Raw genomic sequence first — 16,147 nt, 5'->3', positions numbered from 1 at the left:
TTGTCCAAAGCATCTTCGAGTTATGCATAATTATTTTCAGATGCCAATCCCATAAAAGACGGGAGGGACTTGGCCCACGACTTTTTCACCTTCGCTATCTGCACCCTTTCCCAAAGTGTTCATCCACAGCAAAGAGTGGTCCCAAAAGACCAGGGAGAACAGTGCAACCAGACCAGGGAAAACAGTGCAACCAGGGAAAACAGTGCAACTGTTCATCTAATTCCCATACCAGTCGAGGTTCTGACACCGCCCTGCATGCTAGACTGGAGAGAAAGCATCTCCAAGGAGACTTCTCTGCTTTCCACCATGGATCCCCCTGCTCGGTCCCTTACGATGCCCTGGGGGGTGGGAGATGGAACAGGTACAAAGAAGGGCCACTAGGATGATCCGAGGAATGGAAAACCTGTCTTATGAAAGGAGACTCAAGGAGCTTGGCTTGTTTACCTTAACCAAAAGAAGGCTGAGGGGGGACATGATTGCACTTTTTAAATATATTAGAGGGATAAATACCAGGCAGGGAGAGGAATTATTTAAGCTTAATACCAATGTGGACACAAGAACAAATGGATACAAGCTGGCTAGTAGGAAGTTTAGACTTGAGATTAGACAAAGGTTTCTAACCATTAGAGGAGTGAGGTTCTGGAACGGCCTTCCAAGGGAAGTAGTGGGGGCAAAAGATCTATCTGGTTTCAAGATTAAACTAGATGGGTTTATGAAGGGGATGGTTTGATGAGATAACATGATCTTGGTAACTAATTGTCCATTCATTATCAGTGGGAATAGGTCAATGGAGGGATGATAGGAGTTACTATAGAAAACTTTCTGGGTGTCTGGCTGATGAGTCTTGCCCACATGCTCAGGGTTTAGCTGATCGCCATATTTGGGGTCAGGAAAGAATTTTCCTCCAGGGTAGATTGGAAGAGGCCCTGGAGGTTTTTCGCCTTCCTCTGTAGCATGGGGCACAGATCACAGCTGGAGGATTCTCTGCATCTTGGGGTCTTCAAAGTATTTGAAGGCTTCAATATCTGAGATATAAGTGAGAGGATTATTCTAGGAGGGGTGGGTGAGATTCTGTGGCCTGCATTGTGCAGGGGGGTCAGACTAGATGATCATAATGGTCCCTTCTGACCTTAAAGTCTATGAGATGCTCTTCAGAAGACTAACTTCCAGCGAGAGGTTCAAAGGCAGGGAGAGGCTGGGTCACAGGAGGGACTTCCTTTCAGGAGGACCCACGGGGAGGGGAGGGGGGGGCCGCACCTGGCCAAGGCAGGATTATTCATCGCACCAGCTGCAGGATCCAAAGTGAAGGATCTCAGGAGGGCTCCTATGAATCTCTGAGGAGCTTGACCACTGCTCTGCAGCCAAAGAACTGTGAAGAGCCCCGCAGGCAACTGGTGTCTGCACCCTCCAGTGTCCCTGTTCCAGTGTGTAATACACAGCCTGGCGGTCCTCAAAGGGGACAGCTAGAAACACCGATCCACAGCGAGCTGGTTGTGGAGCGTTGTCAGGATCTTGTGCTAAACAATTTGGGCTGAAACGACTCCGGCTGCGATAGAGCAGCCAAGAGCCGAGTTGATTTTTTGCTACTCTCCGTCTGCAAAATCCACTTAATTCCTTCTCCCCATAGGGCTTAATTCAAAACAACTTCTCGCTGCTCGAATGAACGGACGGGCCTCCGGTCGGCAACAACCCAGCGCTCCTCATAAGCAGCCCCGTGAGAACCCGGCCTGTCGGGCATGTCTGCACGGCGGGGTTGGCCCGGGAAAGCCAAACCGGCTCTCCATGCGGCTGCTCCCACAGGGTGATGTTCGGGCGGCTACGGGTTATAAACAATCAGTTAAGGAAACAGACCGAGGAACTCGGACCAAGCGGCACGCCGTGTCTCTGGGGAACGCCCGCCACAGAGCCATAGGCCGCACCGGGCTGGAGCCGCCGTCATGGCCAAGGGGCATGGCCACGCTTCCATCAACATTCAAACCGAGCAAGACCCTCAGCTCTTCTGTCCGGGACCAACACGTCCCGGCTCTGCAGGCTGCTCCTTACACCCCCACAGCGGCGAGAGGGGAAGAGCAGGATAGGCCGGCTGCTCCGGGCAGGTGAGAGGGCTCGGAGCCGGGACAAGTGGCCCCCACAGGCCTAGTGGAAGGACCAGTGGCCCCCACAGGCCTCAGACATGCGGGTGGCCCAGGTCAAACAGTTTCAAAGGGACCACGACACCAGAGTACCGGTGGGGCCAGCACCTCAACACAAGAAGCGTGACACACACACACACACACACACACACACACACACACACACACACACACACACACACACACACACACACCCTGCCAGTACATTTTTAGCAGGCTGGCCAGCCGCCCAGCTCAGTCCCGGCTCGCGCCAGGTCCAGGACTTATCCCAATCATGACAGGTGTGGAAAAGTGAATAAGGAAAAGTTATGCCCTTATTCCCACAATATAAGAAGGGGTCACCCAATGAAATGAATAGGCAGCAGGTTTAAAGCAAACAAAAGGAAGTTTTTCTTCAGGCAGCACACACTCAACCTGTGGAACTCCTTGCCGGAGGAGGTGGTGAAGGCTAGGACTTTAACAGGGTTCAAAAAAGAGCTAGATGGATTGATGGAAGTTAGGTCCACGAATGGCTATTAGCCAGGCTGGGTAGGAATGGTGTCCCTAGCCGCTGTTTGACTGGAGATGGGTGACGGGGAAGAGATCACGTGAGGAATCCCTGCTGTGTTCCCGCCCTCTGGGGCACTTGGCATTGGCCACCGTGCTCAGACAGGACGCTGGGCTAGATGGGCCATTGTCTGACCCACTACGGCCGTTCTAATGTTCTTACCCCGCTGCGGCTCTGCATTACGTGAATTAGGAGTCCCGCGAGCAGGCAGCCCAGTTCAGTTCCGGCTCGTTCCAGGTCCAGAGCTCAGGCCCTCCCTGGGACAGGGGCGGACCCACTCCCACCTGGCACCCCACACTGCTGCCTCTGCTAGACACACACAGTGTGGAGTGGCAGGGGACTTCTCGGGAGTGGGGCTGGAGTACACTAGCTGCCGCCACCCCCCCCCCCCCCCCCCCCCCGCCCTCCCGGGGACCATAGAATAGCCCACTAACTGGTAAGAATTCATGAGATTATCCGACTATTCAATGAACCGATATTTGACATCCCTAGGCGGATCTCAGCCGGGAATCCTGTTGGCTGACTATCAGAGGGGCAAGGTCCCTGAAATCCTGCCTCCAGGACCATTGAGAGGCGGCACCCGGCAGGTAGGGCCACAGCACCCCAGGATCAAGGTAACTAACCCCCATCCATCCCCCATCCCTGCTATCCCCTCAGCAAGCAGGCCGGGGCACGGTCTGGCTTGAGTGATGGTCGGGGGACCCCACAGTGGCTCAGATCTGCCTTCTCCCCAAGTAGTGTCACTCCCTGGGAGGCAGTAGGGAGCAGGGATTTCATGGGTGCCTCATGAGCGACCTGCCCGCGGGCTTGGCAGAGGGCAAGCCACGCTGGGGGGACCGTGTCCTCTTGGCTCGGGGGCTCCCAGCTGCTGCCGGCTTGGAGAGATTCCCTCTCCGAGGGCGAACGCTTGAGGATTAAGCGAGAGGGAACCACCAGCTTGGGAACACTAATATTTTGACAGAGATTACCAAGCCTGGAAGCAATTCCACTCCCCGGCAAGCCAAGGGAGAGCATGTGTTTGGGGGAAGGCGATGGCAACCGGAGGCAGATGTGGAGGGATGTGAGGCTGGGGACGAGGGGTGGAAAACAGGCTTCTATTGCTGTGGGCTTTGAAAGGAAGCCAGCCCCCGGCTTCGCAATGTCCCTCCCGGCAGCGCGTGGATTTTGCCCGGCTGCTCAGTAATGCCACCCGCGAGTAGCTGGCGTTCGCACCCCACAGCGCTGCAGGAGGGGCCGGGGTGGGCCAGGAGGCACAGGGCGGCATCAAGTGGGCACTGCCAAGAGCTGAACCCCCCGGGAACCTGCCCGTACAGTGCGCACCCGCGCTTGGCTGTTTGTCCCTGGAAGGCCCCTTGCGCAGGCAGCTGGTGGCCCGAGCCACGGAGACGTCGTGTCCTGCTCTGCCTAGCCTGGGTGGTGGCAAGCAGAGCTCTCACCCTGGCACCCGGGGTGTGAGGAGCCTGTGTGTCCCGGAGACGAGCAGGGCAGTTCCAGGCACCTGCGTCTACATAAGGCTGTTGAGCCGAAACGGTGCCTTGAATCCACTTTCCTCCCAACCTCAGGCTGCCTGGAGTGTGCCGGCCCCCTTGGAAACATCCCATGTCCACTGTGAGCCACGTGCCGGAGCCTGAGCAACCTCTGGAGCAGCGCCCACGGCAGGGAGGGGTGTGTAGCCGGCGTGACGTGGCCCTGGCGCGAGGCCGTGCCGCACAAGCGACAGCAACAGACGTGGGATTTAGTCCCAGCACTGCCAGCCGGCCCGGGGCAAGTCCCTTCCCCTCCTCCACCCCGAGGCAGGCGCGGGCCCCTGCTGTGCCTCTGGACAGCACCGAGCACGCTGGGCGCCCGGGCTGGGGGGGGCTGCCCGTCTGGAGGGCTGGGTAGAGATCGGGATTTACGCACAGCAGGAGGGGAACTGCGGGCACGCTGGGCCAGAGGCGGGGACGAGACCAAGGAAGCGGCAGCCCGGGAGAACCCCGCTTGCTCGATTTCACCCGGCCGAGCAGGCCCAGGCAGCCCCGGCTTCCCATCAGCAACCCCGGTGCCGGGAAGGCAGAAAGTCCGGGTAGCCACCGTGGCCCCCATGCTCCGGCACGCCCACTCGGAAAGAGCAACAGGCCTGTGGGCGGCTCAGGGCAGCTGCTTCCTGCCCTGCTGCTGATCCCACGGGCAACTCACGAGGGCCTGTGCAAGACCCCCGAGCCCGGAAAGGGGATGCCGCAAAAGACCCCCCCCCCCACGCCTGGAAAGGGGGGCCCCCAGAAGAGACCGCACCTTCCTGAGCCCAGAAGGGGGCCCCCACAAGAGACACCCCCCCAAGCCCGGAAAGGGGGCCCTGCAAGAGGCACCCCCCCAAGCCCGGAAAGGGGGCCCCGCAAGAGGCACCCCCCCAAGCCCGGAAAGGGGGCCCCGCAAGAGGCACCCCCCCAAGCCCGGAAAGGGGGCCCCGCAAGAGGCACCCCCCCCAAGCCCGGAAAGGGGGGCCCCGCAAGAGGCACCCCCCCCAAGCCCGGAAAGGGGGCCCCCGCAAGAGGCACCCCCCCCAAGCCCGGAAAGGGGGGCCCCGCAAGAGGCACCCCCCCCAAGCCCGGAAAGGGGGGCCCCGCAAGAGGCACCCCCCCCAAGCGGCACCCCCCCAGCCCAGAAGGGGGGCAATTCAGTGGGTGTCCCAGCTCTAGCTCACTGTGCAGCTGGGAGTCGCCCCGTGCCCGGGGGCAGGGACAGGACTGCTCCTGACGGCCAGGCGGGGCAGGCACAGGATGCAGACAGCTCTTCTAGCAGCCAGCCGCTGCTCCCGCCCTTCAGGCACACGCAGTGCTGCAAGGCGGCAGGGCTGTCCTCCCCCGTCCCTTGTGAGAGCTCAGACTCTTCCCTCCCCAGCCTGGCCATCGCGTCTATTTTAGCTGGGAGCTCCCCAGGGCCGGGACGCCCCCCGCCCGCCGCTCCATGTTGCCCCACTGCGATCTGCGGAGACCGGGAGCTTGGTGCCTCGCAGCCTCCCAGAGAGCAGGCTGGGGCAAGCCACCCAGCCACAGGCCTCCAGCGCTCTCCAGGACACCAGAGCCGCAGTCTCCAGGCTAGAGGCGGGGACCCAGCCGGCGCTCTGAGCGTGCCCTGGCTCGGGGATCCTGCTGCAGCAGGTGCCCGTTATCTGAGCGATGAACGGTCGCCCCCGTCGCCCCGGCTCCGACAGACGGGCCTTGCTTATCTGCCAGGCCGGCGCTGGGCCGCGTCCAGACACCTTCGCTCCCCTCTGATCTCTCCCCTCTCCCCGAGCCTTAGCAAACGTGCCCCAACACTCCAAGGGGACCTATCGGTGAGGCCGGGTCTGGCGCTCCTGCCGGTTTCCCCCTCTGCCCTTATTGGCCGGCGGAAGGTGCCTGGGCCCACAGAGACAAAGGGCTTTGAGATCAGACGCCGAGACTCCCGGGGGCGGGCCTGTCTCCTCCAAGCCGAGCCCCTGGCTGAATCTGGTGCAGGGATCCGGGCACGGAAGAGCGTCTGTCCCTCGTGGGACCACAGGGCGTCTCGGCAGCCCCAAGTCACTAGAGAACCACCAGGAAGGAGCAGGAGGATCTGCCTTCCCATGCGGCTACCTCCCAGCCACCCGGGAACTGCCCCTTCCAGACAAGAAGCCTGGAGAGGGGCAGCCCCCCAGGCAGTGACGCCGGGTTGTTTGTTTGTACGAGATCCTCTTTGCTTGAGGGCAGTGCCCAAGGATTCCCGAGCCCCGTTGCGCCCGGTGCTGTACAAACACCACGGAGCCACACCCCAGGGAGAGGGCCTCGTCCAAACGCCGGCAGTGCAGCGCCACTACCGACCATCACCCCCGTGGCAGGGGGCAGGGAGCCTCTCCACAGCCCTCCTGAGACGGCTCGCAGGGCCGGTGCTCCTCACAGGGCGCGTACAGCTCCGTGCACATGCCAGCCGTGCTCAGGACACTGTCTCTGCTGAGCCAGCGAGCAGAGTTCGCTGTCTCCTCTGAGCGCCGGGGCCCCACAATTCCCAGAAGAGAGGCAGGTTCCTCCTCCCCTCTTCCTATCCGCGGCTGGCTTTCTGCGCGCCCGCGGCAGGAGCAGTCAGGCAGGGACACTGACACAGACAGCAGCAAGGAACTGGAGAGAATCCTCATCCATGTCTCACAGCCCTGCCAAAGCCCCCTGGGAGTCACTGCCCAGCCTCTGGGGGCTGCTCGCTTTGCCACAGCCCGGGGGGGTCCCAAGGGGAGCTGGTTGGAGCCCGGGGGCCTTTCCAGCTTGTTTCGCCTTGGGAAAGGCAGGGCTGCGTTAGCTCCTGCCTGGCACCCGAGAAAGCAAACAGAGAGGGGTCAAGGGGCCTGATTCCCCCGGCCACCGCAGACAGCGCCCTGGGCTGGCAGGTTTCCCCCACGCCAGCCAGATCCTGCCCACTTGAAGCATTAGCAATCCACCCTCCCACAGACCCGCACCCTCCCCGGGAGCCCAGCGCCTCCAGTCACCTGCAGCTGCCGCGTCTCCAGGGCCAAGCACCCCGTGCTGCCATTCGCACGGGTGCCAGGTGAGCACGGAGGGGCACCGGCGACCCGTCTGAGGTGCACTTGGCACGGCTCCCGGGGACCATGCACGACGCGAGGGGCCAGGGGCCTGATTCGCCGGCGGCTCCCCTTCCCGCAGTGGCGTTTCCACACCCGGCCGCCCCAGCCCCTACGGCCAGGCAGTGGGGAACGGGCCTCCGCCACAGACCCACGCCTATCGCCTGGCTTCTGTCCGCGGGGATGGGGAGGTGCCGGCTTCCCTGCGCCCCGAGGAGCCGGGGCGGCTAATTGAAGCCACGTTCGGCAGATGAAAGGCCTGCTCTCACTTGCCCAGCGCAGCCAACACGCAGGGCCCCGGGAGCAGTAATTGGAGTCAGCTGCCGTCATTACGCCGCACACATGGTGGCTATTGTCTGAGCGCGGGCGCCGCGGGGGAGCCAGACCCTCCAGCTGGGGAGGTGGGGCTGGAGCACCGGCTGCAGGGTGGGTGCACGGAGCCCCCCAAAGGGAAGGTTACAGCATGGAAAGCAGTCAGCCCAGGGCAGGGCTACCGCCGGCCCCGTCACCCCGCAAGGGTCCAGTCCCTTCCCACAGACCCAGGCAGCCCAGCCTGCCCCTGCTTGGCCCCAATTGAGGCGTCCGGGGGCAGGCTGGGCACCCCGATCTACATCCCGCCCCGAGTGCCCATCCGTCCACACGGGAGCCGCCAGCCATTCTCCTGGACGCCTGAGAAACCAAACCCAGGCAGATCCTTGGGCAGGGGACCAGGTCTCTCATCCGTGCCCCCACTCAGCGGCTCCTGGACCTTGGGGGACTCAGCGCTTGCCTGATGGCCGTGCCCACGGGTTTCTGAGCCCCTCGCGCCAGGCGCTGTACAAACCCAAAGGAGACCGTCCCTGCCTGCTAACCAACTGCGGGCAAGACCCCTGGAGGGGGCCAAGGAGGGACAGGGCTCAGATTAGGCCGTAACTAGGCTCTGTGGCCAAAGGGGTTAATTCACCAGCCAGCATCCGCTGCCAGCCGCCCGGCCCGTGGCCGCGGGGAGAACGCCCCTGCCAGCCGCCCGGCCCGTGGCCGCGGGGAGAACGCCCCTGCCAGCCGCCCGGCCCGTGGCCGCGGGGAGAACGCCCCTGCCAGCCGCCCGGCCCGTGGCCGCGGGGAGAACGCCCCTGCCAGCCGCCCGGCCCGTGGCCGCGGGGAGAACGCCCCTGCCAGCCGCCCGGCCCGTGGCCGCGGGGAGAACGCCCCTGCCAGCCGCCCGGCCCGTGGCCGCGGGGAGAACGCCCCTGCCAGCCGCCCGGCCCGTGGCCGCGGGGAGAACGCCCCTGCCAGCCGCCCGGCCCGTGGCCGCGGGGAGAACGCCCCTGCCAGCCGCCCGGCCCGTGGCCGCGGGGAGAACGCCCCTGCCAGCCGCCCGGCCCGTGGCCGCGGGGAGAACGCCCCTGCCAGCCGCCCGGCCCGTGGCCGCGGGGAGAACGCCCCTGCCAGCCGCCCGGCCCGTGGCCGCGGGGAGAACGCCCCTGCCAGCCGCCCGGCCCGTGGCCGCGGGGAGAACGCCCCTGCCAGCCGCCCGGCCCGTGGCCGCGGGGAGAACGCCCCTGCCAGCCGCCCGGCCCGTGGCCGCGGGGAGAACGCCCCTGCCAGCCGCCCGGCCCGTGGCCGCGGGGAGAACGCCCCTGCCAGCCGCCCGGCCCGTGGCCGCGGGGAGAACGCCCCTGCCAGCCGCCCGGCACGTGGCCTCGCCTCAGCTGCATCCCCAGCCAGGGGGTTGCAGTTCCTGCAGGGAGCAGAGACCTCAGCTGACTAGGCCCCGGCCTTCCATGAGCCTCCAGGTCCAGGCCAGCGCCACCCCCCAACTCGCCTGGGCTCCTTCCGCGCCACGGGCAGCTCGGCCTCTGCTTCCCCCGCTCCCTGGGGAGGAGACGGAGGGGGGAGCAGCTGCCAGCAGGGATTCTGCCTGGCCCAGCTCGGTGTGCGGGGGGCGCGGTGCTTGAGCAGGCACCAGGCCGAGGCGGGGGCTAGCCCATGGCAGAGACAGGCTGGACGGGGGGGGAGCCTTCCCAATACTGCCTACATGCCCCCCGGCCACTGGGAAGGATGGGGCCACAGCACGGAGGAAGGATCCAGCTGGGGTGGGCGGGGCTTGGGTCCAGGGGCGTGGCCTCGGGCAGAAGGGGCGGGGCTGGAGCATGCCTTTCCCAGCTGGGCATTCATCCTCTACCCATGGTCCCCAGGCACCTTCCCTGGGAAGCCCTTTCCCAGATCAGCCTCAGCGGGACCCAGGAGGCTGCTGCCAACACAAAGAATCTGCTCAGCCTCAAACGGCCGATTCCCCCGCCCGGAGGCCCTGAGCTGGGCTGAGCGCCGGCCGGGGGCTTGGCTTGGACCCGGGCCTGGCCAGCACGACAGCCTCCTCGCCCTGCGCTGGGCAGGCCCGGGACACGGCTCCCAGGGCGACAGGCTGCAGCTCAACGATCGCAGCCAGGATTTCAGAGGCTCCGGGAAAGGCTCCACCGCCAGCACTAGGAGGGGGGTCGAGTGCAGAGCCCCACCGCCCACCGCGCTGCCGACTCCCTCGCTCCCTGGGGGCAGGACCCCCCATCCCAGCCCTGGGCTCCCCCCAGAGCTCTGCCAGCGCCCCACTCCCGGCCTGTGCCCCCCCAGACACCCCCATCCCAGCCCTGGGCTCCCCCCAGAGCTCTGCCAGCGCCCCACTCCCGGCCTGTGCCCCCCCCAGACACCCCCATCCCAGCCCTGGGCTCCCCACAGAGCTCTGCCAGCGCCCCACTCCCGGCCTGTGCCCCCCCACAGACACCCCTATCCCAGCCCTGGGCTCCCCACAGAGCTCTGCCAGCGCCCCACTCCTGGCCTGTGCCCCCCCAGACACCCCCATCCCAGCCCTGGGCTCCCCACAGAGCTCTGCCAGCGCCCCACTCCTGGCCTGTGCCCCCCCAGACACCCCCATCCCAGCCCTGGGCTCCCCACAGAGCTCTGTCAGCGCCCCACTCCCGGCCTGTGCCCCCCCCGACACCCCCATCCCAGCCCTGGGCTCCCCACAGAGCTCTGCCAGCGCCCCACTCCCGGCCTGTGCCCCCCCCAGACACCTATCCCAGCCCTGGGCTCCCCACAGAGCTCTGCCAGCGCCCCACTCCCGGCCTGTGCCCCCCCCGACACCCCCATCCCAGCCCTGGGCTCCCCACAGAGCTCTGCCAGCGCCCCACTCCCGGCCTGTGCCCCCCCAGACACCCCCATCCCAGCCCTGGGCTCCCCACAGAGCTCTGCCAGCGCCCCACTCCCGGCCTGTGCCCCCCCAGAGACACCCCCCATCCCAGCCCTGGGCTCCCCACAGAGCTCTGCCAGCGCCCCACTCCTGGCCTGTGCCCCCCCAGAGACACCCCCCATCCCAGCCCTGGGCTCCCCACAGAGCTCTGCCAGCGCCCCACTCCCGGCCTGTGCCCCCCCCAGACACCCCCATCCCAGCCCTGGGCTCCCCACAGAGCTCTGCCAGCGCCCCACTCCTGGCCTGTGCCCCCCCCCAGACACTCCCATCCCAGCCCTGGGCTCCCACAGAGCTCTGCCAGCGCCCCACTCCCGGCCTGTGCCCCCCCCAGACCCCCCCCCATCCCAGCCCTGGGCTCCCCACAGAGCTCTGCCAGCGCCCCACTCCCGGCCTGTGCCCCCCCCCAGACACCCCCATCCCAGCCCTGGGCTCCCCACAGAGCTCTGCCAGCGCCCCACTCCCGGCCTGTGCCCCCCCCAGACCCCCCCATCCCAGCCCTGGGCTCCCCACAGAGCTCTGCCAGCGCCCCACTCCCAGCCTGTGCCCCCCCCAGACACCCCCATCCCAGCCCTGGGCTCCCCACAGAGCTCCGCCAGCGCCCCTGGCCTGCAGTTAGCCACTGCAAAGGAGGCTGCTGACTCTGGTGGCCAGTGTATTATGTGGGCAGCAGGTGCCCTAGACAGGCTGGAGCGCGGTCATCAGATACACCGTTAGAACAGATAATTATCAAGTGATCCTCCCCAGTCATCCACTCCCAGCCTCTGGCAAACAGAGGCTAGGGACTCCATCCCTGCCCATCTTGGCTAATAGCCATTGATGGACCTAACCCCCAGGAATTTAACTAGCTCTTTACAGAACCCTGGGCTTCACAACATCCTCTGGCAAGGAGTTCCACAGGTTGACTGTGCATGGTGTGAAGAAAAACTTCCTTTGGTTTGCTTTCAGCAGGATGCCTCCTAGTTCTTGTTATAGGCACAAGGAAATCACTTTTCCTGATTCACTTGCTCCACACCCGTCAGGATCTGAGAAACTGGTCATATCCCCGCATGGCCCAGCACCAGACAACAGAGTCTTGTGGCGCTGCCACGCGGCTGTCCCCATGACCACTTGTGAGGCAACAATGTGCTTGCAAGAGCAAGCGCTTCCACCCCGGGATGCCTGCCAGCCAGCCCCATGCTGCTGTGGTCGCCAGCTAGACTCCGCATCTCGACAAAGCTGGGGGAGACCGCTTCCTCTCCCACTTTCACAAAGCGGGCAGCTTGGAGAAGAGGGCGAGTGTTCCACCCTGAAGCGGTTTCCAAGTTATTTTCAGTGACACGGGGAAGGTGCAGGGGTCATGCCACGAGGATTTTGCTTGTGGCCTGTGGGACGGGAGGAGAAAGGCGGGGGAGGCTAGGGAAGCCAGGGGAGAAGATAACAAGAGGCCTGTTTGCCATGAGAACCAGGGCTAGACTGAAATCTCCCCTGCTGTGCTTTCCCTGTACTAAACAAATTTCCCGGGGCGGAGGGGGGGGGGGGAGGGAGATCAGCACCAACAGCACAAAACTCAGGGTGGCAGCATCACGACAATACAATTGTGACCCTTTTGGGCCAGGCCCCCGACAGTCCCACCCCCGGGGGACGCGAGACCGAAGGGCTGGAGAGCGCGAGACAAACAATTTTTAAAATCCGAGCGCCCTGAAATTGACAAAAATCGCCCATGGATTTGGAAGGGCCTTAGCCCGCCGGATAGTCACGGCCAGGGCCAGCGCGTCGGCTCAGCCCGCTGCTTCCTTTCCCACTCCGCCAAGATCAGTCTCGGGGCCTGGGAGCTGGAGAGGAGGGCGTGCTAATTGCCAGCATCTGCTCCGCAGGCCACAGCCTCTCTCCAAGGAGGTCTAAGGCCCTGGGTGGTGCCTGATACCATGTGCTAAGCAAGTTTCCTCCATACAGCTCAGCCAATCCTCAACCGCAGCACCCCCGGAAAGTCCCCTTCAGCTCCAGCCTGCTCCTCTCGAGCACAGGCTGCCTGCACAGAGGGGTGGGCTGTGTACAACCAGGGACCCCTGGCCCGCCCAGACGCCTTCGCTTGTTCCTTATGGTGGGACTGGGGGTGAAAGGTTTTCCAGCATCGCCACTAGGTCTCCCCCCCCGGGCCACTTTCCGAGTGTTCCCTGGGAATTTGCCAGCCTGGATCCCCCATCTCCCACCTACAGTGGTAGGTAGCTGGAGGGACCGGAGCAGAGCCACCGACCTCCAGACCGGATGGTTTCACTTTGGGGCGTGGTGTTGAACCATCTGCCCCGTTTCTCCGCGCCTGCGGATTTCCCCTCCGTGTCCAGCAGGCCTGGATCTGCAGTACCGGGACACCCCGAGGAGCTGCCAGCTCCGGTCTGCAGCCCCCAGCATGGTTTGGCTTTCTCAGCCAGCCGCCCCACGTGCCCGTTCCCAGTCGAAATGCAACACCTCGGACACCGGAGCCAGAGCCACCTGGACACCCCAAGCCAAGGCAGACGTAGTGTTTAAATCCCACACTGGAGAGACGTGCCCAGCTTTCTGCCACAGGGCCCAGCTGCCGTCCACCGGCTGGATCGACCGGAGGCTGCGTCCAGAGGGGTCCGTCGCCCCCCACCCCACGCTGGCCCAAAGCTCAGAGGTGAGGATGCTGTTGAGCTCCCTTGCTCTAAGAGCTGGCAGGTGCTGGCAGACTGGACACGGCTTCTCCCGCTCACCAGGTGGGAGATGAATCCTTTCCTCAGCCCCTTCTCTCCCCCGGGCTCAGCACCCCACCGGGGCAAGGGGATGCTGTTAGCCGGGTGCGGGGCCGTCCGCAGGGGCAGGCTTCCGCTGGTTTTGCTCGGAGGGCTGCCCACGGTCCAGCCGCTGAACTGTTACTCCTGGGAAGCGGCCTTTGAACGGAAGAGCAGGCTCCTCCGGGCGGCACCCAGCTAACGAGCCCCACTGCGAAGACGGGCGTCTGTTGAACTAGTCACTCCAGGTCCAGCGCCTGGGGTTTTGCTCGCTCAGGGCTGGAACGCCCGTCCTCTCGCTGCCCAGCGGCTCCTGGGTTGGACAGGCAGCGTTGCCACAGGAGCCTCGGTCCCCCGCCCGGCCCGTAGCGCTGCACAGACCCCCGCTCAGCGCTCGAGTCCGGGGGATTCACAGGCTGCTCCCTCACTCAGCGGCTCGGCCCAGCCTCTCGGGAGTCGGAGCTTTCTCGCGCCGGGCGCGGGATTCTCTGTGTTCTCCTCCCAGGGCAGGCAAGTCTCCCCTGGAGACGGACGGAGAAGCCACCCTCTCAGCCTGCCGGCAGGGGCTCTATGCACACCCCACACGGCCCAGCATTGCGGGGAGGGGGGGTTAGAAAACGACAGCAGCAGCCCCCGAGCCCAGCTCGGCCCCGAGCGGAGCAGGGTACGAGACTGTCCTGTTACGACACCCAAGAGAGGCTCACCAACAGCAGCTGAGGCAAGGCCAAGAGCCAGGCCAGCAGACGGGGGACGGGCAGGGGGGTGTGGCTGCAGCTCCAGTCACATCAAGGGAGCAGGCCGAAGAATCGCTCTGTTGTTTCACGCCAATGGAATTTCCCCTCCGAACTCGGGAGGGATCCCCAGGGGCCAGACTGGCACAAGCTTTAGAGGAGCCAGACTCCAGGATGAACGTCTGCCCCCAGCTCAGTCGGATCCTCCCCCCAATCCCTCAGCAGCGTCTTCCCCGCCCCACTGGGACAGGCTCTTACCTTGCAGCGTCGCTGCCTCAGTTTCCCCTTCCGCCAGCTGCAGCCTCCCTGGTCGATGGGGGAGCTGGGGTCCAGAAGGCACCGCAAAGACACCCTTCCACTTGCAGGGGTAGCAGTCCATCCAACAAGCCTGATGCCCAGCCCCAATGGGGTCACCCCGTCCTGCCTCCGCAGGGCACCCGCCCCATGGGCCCCCTCACCAGCAGGGCCCGCCTGAGCCTCCCGAATAAGGAACAGGTGTGGGTGGAGCAGGGGCTCTTCTTTCTCCCTTCACCCCTCCTTGGGGGTCTGCCCACACCCCTGCCCATCAGCCCCCTGGCTGTGTGCCAGCATAGCCATGCTGGAACCAGTCCCCCCCCCCCCCCCCCATCTTACCCCCACCCCCAACTCTCTGCCAGTGACCTCACAACTTGCCTTATATACCACCCCACACCCACCTGACCACAGTCACCTGACCCTGGGCTACCCAGCAGCCCTTCGGACTCCATTTCCCAGCATTCCCACCTTAAAGGGCCATACCCCCACACTCTCTGGGCTAGCCTGTGTCCACCCCTCCCTGGTTTTCCACTCTGGCAGGCCTAGCACTGCAGAGGGCTCAGGGAAGCGTGCCCCCTCGGAGGCCCTGACTGGCCCCCCTGAGCCCATCGCTGGCGGCATCGGCGGGCGGGCGGGCGGGGCCGCGGTGGATGAAGGAGGCGGGAAGAGCGAACCGCTTCTGTGCACACGCATGCAGGGCGGGGCGCAGGCAAGCCCAGGGCGGCTCGCTGGGGTAGGGTCACCAGGTAGCATCAGAAAAAATACCGGACACACTTGATCGGGGGAGAGGGACCAGATGGGAGGGGAGTGGGGCTGGCCAGGAGGAAGAGGGGTCGTGAGCAGCGGGGCTGGCCAAGGGAGATTGAGGGGGACGGCCGGCAGGAAGCAAGGCTGGTCGGGGAGGGGGTTGGGGGCAGCGGGGTTCTCCTCCTCCCCAAGGCATCACTCTTACATCAGATGCAACCAGAGGCTCCCAGCGCTGATCACGCCTCCTCCCCCACCAGGCTTCCATCCAGCGTCCAGCTGGAAAACCAGAAAATACCAGACATTGCACCTGTCCAGTATTTTCTGGGTTTTTTAACCGGGCAGAAGGCCCAAAAACCGGACTGTCCGGTTGAATACCGGGCACCTGGCGACCTTACACTGGGGGGTTAGCAAACTAGGAGAGCCCCGATGTGCCGGCCCCTCAGAGCGGCAGTTCGCCACCTCTGAGGTCACCCAATCTCGGGGGGGGCCTTCCTCAGCCCACCCCCAAGTCATGCCCCCAGGGAGCAAGAGGTTTCAGTGTTAGTGTTCAAGCCCAGCTTGCCCCCCAGGGATCCAGCCCCACACAGAAAGGGTGGGCCGATCCAGCTCCCGGCTTGCCTGGCTCTGAGGCTCTCCCCCTCCAGCATCAGGGAGCAGGGCTAGCACTTAGCCCTGCAGCCCCCCTCCTGCCCAGACCTCAGCCCCCCAGCCTGCTCCTTCCCCCTCCCTCCTGCCCAGACCTCCGCCCGCTTCCCAGCAGCCCCTTTGCACACACTGAAATCATTTTTGGCCCCGCCCCAGAGCGTAGGGGGATGTGGGGACTGACTTCCCGCTTCTCCATTGGGTTTTTTTTCTTCTTCTAACTCTGGACCCTGAACTGATTTTTCTGTGGGTCAGTGGACCCCGACCCAAAAAAGATTCCCCGCCCTGGCCATAGACAGTGTTGGACTCTTTTAGGGACTGGCTTGTGTTGGCCTGGTTTTGAAATGGAATTCGCTAGGTTTTTGGCTTGTTGTGAAATTTGGGGCATTCATTTGCAGCATGAAAGTTGGCCACAGTTCGGCTCCGGGCTGGGAAGTGCAACTCCGGGCCCTGTTACTGGCACTAGCCTGGGCCAGCCTTCCTCCCGGCTGCGCCGGCCGACGTGGTTGCAGCAGGAAAAGCAAGCGTCCCA

At 64.5% G+C, this 16,147-nt stretch overlaps 1 protein-coding gene across 1 annotated transcript in view; it reads right to left on the bottom strand.

The window, feature by feature from the left end:
• The window catches only part of SEMA3G (semaphorin 3G), an 89,758-nt gene extending 75,274 nt beyond the window's left edge, over positions 1-14,484 (bottom strand). Inside the window, exon 1 of the mRNA XM_075939490.1 lies at positions 14,191-14,484. Coding sequence (XP_075795605.1) covers positions 14,191-14,311 — 121 coding nt within the window. The 5' untranslated portion in view covers positions 14,312-14,484. The remainder of the gene's footprint in view (positions 1-14,190) is intronic.
• Positions 14,485-16,147: the final 1,663 nt, after the last annotated feature.

This window comes from Pelodiscus sinensis, chromosome 11 (assembly GCF_049634645.1).
Source record: "Pelodiscus sinensis isolate JC-2024 chromosome 11, ASM4963464v1, whole genome shotgun sequence".
Lineage (NCBI taxonomy): Eukaryota > Metazoa > Chordata > Testudines > Trionychidae > Pelodiscus > Pelodiscus sinensis.
This window is presented reverse-complemented; position numbering and strand designations above follow the sequence as displayed.